The sequence below is a fragment of the Coenobita brevimanus genome, chromosome 7 (assembly GCF_032717465.1).
Source record: "Coenobita brevimanus isolate Jiangsu-jjx chromosome 7, ASM3271746v2, whole genome shotgun sequence".
In the NCBI taxonomy this organism is placed as follows: Eukaryota; Metazoa; Arthropoda; class Malacostraca; order Decapoda; family Coenobitidae; genus Coenobita; species Coenobita brevimanus.
The window spans coordinates 10,681,749-10,685,347 of record NC_136960.1 but is presented as its reverse complement, the minus strand read 5'-3'; the positions used below and the strand labels follow the sequence as shown (position 1 = coordinate 10,685,347).

General features: G+C 48.3%; 1 protein-coding gene across 1 annotated transcript; it reads left to right on the top strand.

Moving 5' to 3' along the window:
- Nucleotides 1-333: 333 nt before the first annotated feature.
- LOC145404938 (uncharacterized) lies at nt 334-1,908 on the top strand. The gene is made up of 2 exons (XM_080276443.1): nt 334-1,068; nt 1,315-1,908. The coding sequence occupies exons 1-2, from the start codon at nt 334-336 to the stop codon at nt 1,906-1,908; spliced, it is 1,329 nt and encodes a 442-aa protein (XP_080132569.1).
- The last annotated feature ends 1,691 nt before the right edge of the window (nt 1,909-3,599 follow it).

The window sequence follows — 3,599 nt, the reverse complement described above, 5'->3', positions numbered from 1 at the left end:
GCTGATGGTCTAACCTACTCCCTCCTTGCACGATCAGGACAGAGGGGGAAATCCCTCATCCTCGACTTGTATAATCATTCATGGGTGGAAGGACGCCTCCCTTTGTCATGGAAGACTGCCATTATACATCCCATTCATAAGTCACACAATCCCGCTGCAATGAGACCTATCTCTCTTCTCAGCTGCATCGCAAACACAGCCGAATGCCTCGTACTTTCTCGCCTTGCCTGGAAATTAGGCCCACTACACTTGTGGCTCTTCGTCTGTCTCCCTGGCAGGAGCTCTCCGCAGTGCCTCGCCTCTTTTCTTGGTGAGCTGAGATGTGGTTGAGGCATGGCAGTCTTCCTTGACCTAGAGAAGGCCTTTGAGCAAGCCAACCCCGACACTGTCCTGGTGGCACTTGTAGCCAAAGGAGTTTGTGGCAGGCTTCTCTCCTGGTTACGTAACTTCTTTGTCGGCTGCTCTGCCAGTGTCCACTTTCAGGGGCAGCTCTCCCCTTCCTACCCCCACGTCAATGGTACGCCTCAAGGAAGCGTGCTCAGGCCTCTCATGTTCAACATCCTAGTCGAACGTCTGCTGTCGATCGACTTTGGCAGGGGTATCACGCTCCTCTGCTACACTGACAATCTTGCACTCGTCTTCTCTCATAGGGATTGCTACGATCGTGCTTCGACTGATCTAACCCACCTCCATGACAGATGTGAACTGGGCATCAAGATCAATCTTCAGAAAGCAAAATGCATGCCCTTCGGCCTACAGGCCCCTGAGTTTCCACTCTCTCTCAGAGGTCACCACCTAGACATCGTTTGCAGTCATCTGTACTTGGGCGTGTGGTTTGACAGTCGCTTGACCTTTTCCCAGCACGTGCGGTACCTACGAGAGAGGGCCACCCCCAGGATCTTAGTGCTCAAAGCCTTCTCCTGTTGCAATCTTGGCACCTCTCCTCGCTTCCTCAGGACCTTCTACACACACGGCAAAGGTCACCTGTTGACTACAGTGCGATATGTCTTGCAGGGCTATCAGAAACACAAGCACATTCTCTCAAAGTTCTGCAAAACTCTTCACTACGTGTTGTGCTAGGAGCTTCCCCATGGACGCGTATCGAAAATCTTGGGATGGAGAGCTGCTTCCCATCACTTAAACACCTAGTGTGGAGTTGTTTGACAGCAGTCGCTGCCCAGCTCTGCAGACACAGGCCACAGCTTCCTGTGTCTGCACTCTTGCAATGCATCTTTGCCAGGCCCCATCACTTTCAATTGAGAAAGGACTGGGCACTCTCCATGGCCTCCCTTGCTCACAACTTTGACATAACAGACGCTGTACAGGGAGGCCCTGACCTTCCTCATCTCGACTATTCACCCCACTGCGCCGTGGCTGCCCCCTGTGATTCGGAGTCTTGCCCCTCCTGGCACCTCCCCGAGAGCATCCCTGCCCACCCTCGTATGGCAAGATGCACCCAGAAGGATCGCAGCCCTCTGGGTCCCAGGGGCAAACGAGTATTACACTGATGGCTCAGTCACTGCTGACGGGTCAATAGGCGCTGCATTCTACTGTGAAGGCCATGTCGAGACCTGGAGGCTCCCTACTGGGGCCCCTGTGTACGAGGCAGAGTTCGTCGCCATCCTCAGTGCTCTAAGAGATGCCTATCAACACCACAACAGGTGTGTCATCATCCACACAGACTCGCTCTCGTCTCTGCACAGCCTTAGTTCACGACACTCCACAGACAATGTTGGCCTGCTGACCTCTGTCTACGCAGTGGCTGATGCTATAACACGTACCGACACCGACATCCTTCTCCACTGGCTACCTGGCCGTGTGGGAATACGAGGGAACGAGCTAGCCGATGTGCAGCACGCGCTGTTACAGCTCTCCCGTCCATCACCTTCCAACTCAATCCCACATTAGCTCAAATCAAGCACAGAGCTCACACCTCCACCGTCAGACGCACGCTTGATGATCACGACAACCAGGTTGCTGCTGGCTCATGATCAGCCACCTGGTACGCACGAGCCACGCACTATGAGCTCCACGTTCTACCCCCACACACACCCAACTCGCTCATCATTCACCTGCGATGCCTACGACTGGGACACCCTGGTTATTCCCAAATTGTTGGCCAAGCCCCAGACCCATGCCCCCATTGTCATCAGTGTGATGAGTGGCCTCCTCTACACTATCTCCTCAATTGCCCTTCCACTGATATTCTTCGCCTCGTGCCACAAAACTGTCTCGTCCTGCGCGGGTCTCATCTCGACACTGCTGCCGAGATTGTTGCTCTCCCCCCCATCTCAGCTCTTCTTTCCATTGTCTCCTCCTATCCTCCACCCCGCTAGACGTTCCGTATCCCTCTGATTTACTAGAATTTCCCCCCCTGACAGGCGTTACTTGCCAGTGTCCACACTATTAAGATAGAGGGATAAATCTTAACAAACAAACACAAACAAACGGTTTGGGGGAAGAGATCCGTTCCATGTACGGAGAAGAACGTAGCGCTTGGGACTTTAGGTGATGCAGTTTACCGAGAACCTGTAGAAAACTCTAGTAGTAGTGGTAGTAGTAATAGTAGTAGTAGTAGTGTTGCAATGGTAAAAGATCATACTCCTGCGTTTGGTAAAATCCCAGATCGTTATTTTCGCGAGTTCAAAGTGCTTGGTATGAATTTGTTCAGCCACTGCCATGTTGTAAAGGTTACAGCATTTAGTTTACAACAATACCGCATTGTAAACTTTATTAAGGTTTGAGTACTATTTGTACTGTGCCTCATGGAATTTGGATTTTTTCTGTTAATGGGCTTTGTTATTAGCCCAGTAGACTTTCGTAATACAGTACAGGATTGATATTAATTTTCCAAGCAAAGTTTTTTGTACTTTCAAGATTACACTTAAATAGCGTAGAAATTATTTTTGCAGGTACTTAACGCATTTTAGTGATGTTACTCATTTCGCTAATACTTTACAGGTATGTTATGAATTAGCCTGTTTATCCTATTTTAAAATTTGCCAGGATTGTTTTTAGCTAATTAGTCTGATTTTTTTTTTTAATAAACAGTTTATTACAGGAGTTTTGGTTATTAACCTAGTAAATCATTCTTGGTAATGGTTTGCTGGATGGTTATTAGCCGATATATATGTATCGGTATATATCTAATTAAGGCAATGTGTTTACTTACTTGATTATTTACTGTTAATAGTGTACAAGTTTGGTGTTACACTATTAAACTAATTTCTATGCATATTACTCTCTGTCTGTCTGTCTGTCTGTCTGTCTGTCTGTCTCTCTCTCTCTCTCTCTCTCTCTCTCTCTCTCTCTCTCTCTCTCTCTCTCTCTCTCTCTCTCTCTCTCCTCCTTCCTATATTTCCTGAGAGAAAGGGGAGGGGAGGCGAAGGGCATTGTTTATTATCCTAGCATTATTTGGTAGTGTTAATGAATTCGTACATCCTGCATGCAGTTGTAATGAACATTCTTTTTCATTTTCAGAACCTCATCGCTTACAGCTGGATAATGTGCCGCAGAAGGGAAGGTAAGCGTGACTTTTAATGTTTTCTACGGACATACTTACTGGCAGTTGTTATCTGCGACGCTGTGTTGGTTTCTTC

What these genes read in the sequence shown, in the direction of transcription:
- LOC145404938 (XM_080276443.1), top strand. Translation starts at nt 334, where the DNA reads ATGGCAGTCTTCCTTGACCTAGAGAAGGCCTTTGAGCAAGCCAACCCC. An exon ending in TCTGCAAAACTCTTCACTAC is followed by an intron (nt 1,069 to 1,314) that starts GTGTTGTGCTAG and finishes TTGACATAACAG; the next exon opens with ACGCTGTACAGGGAGGCCCT.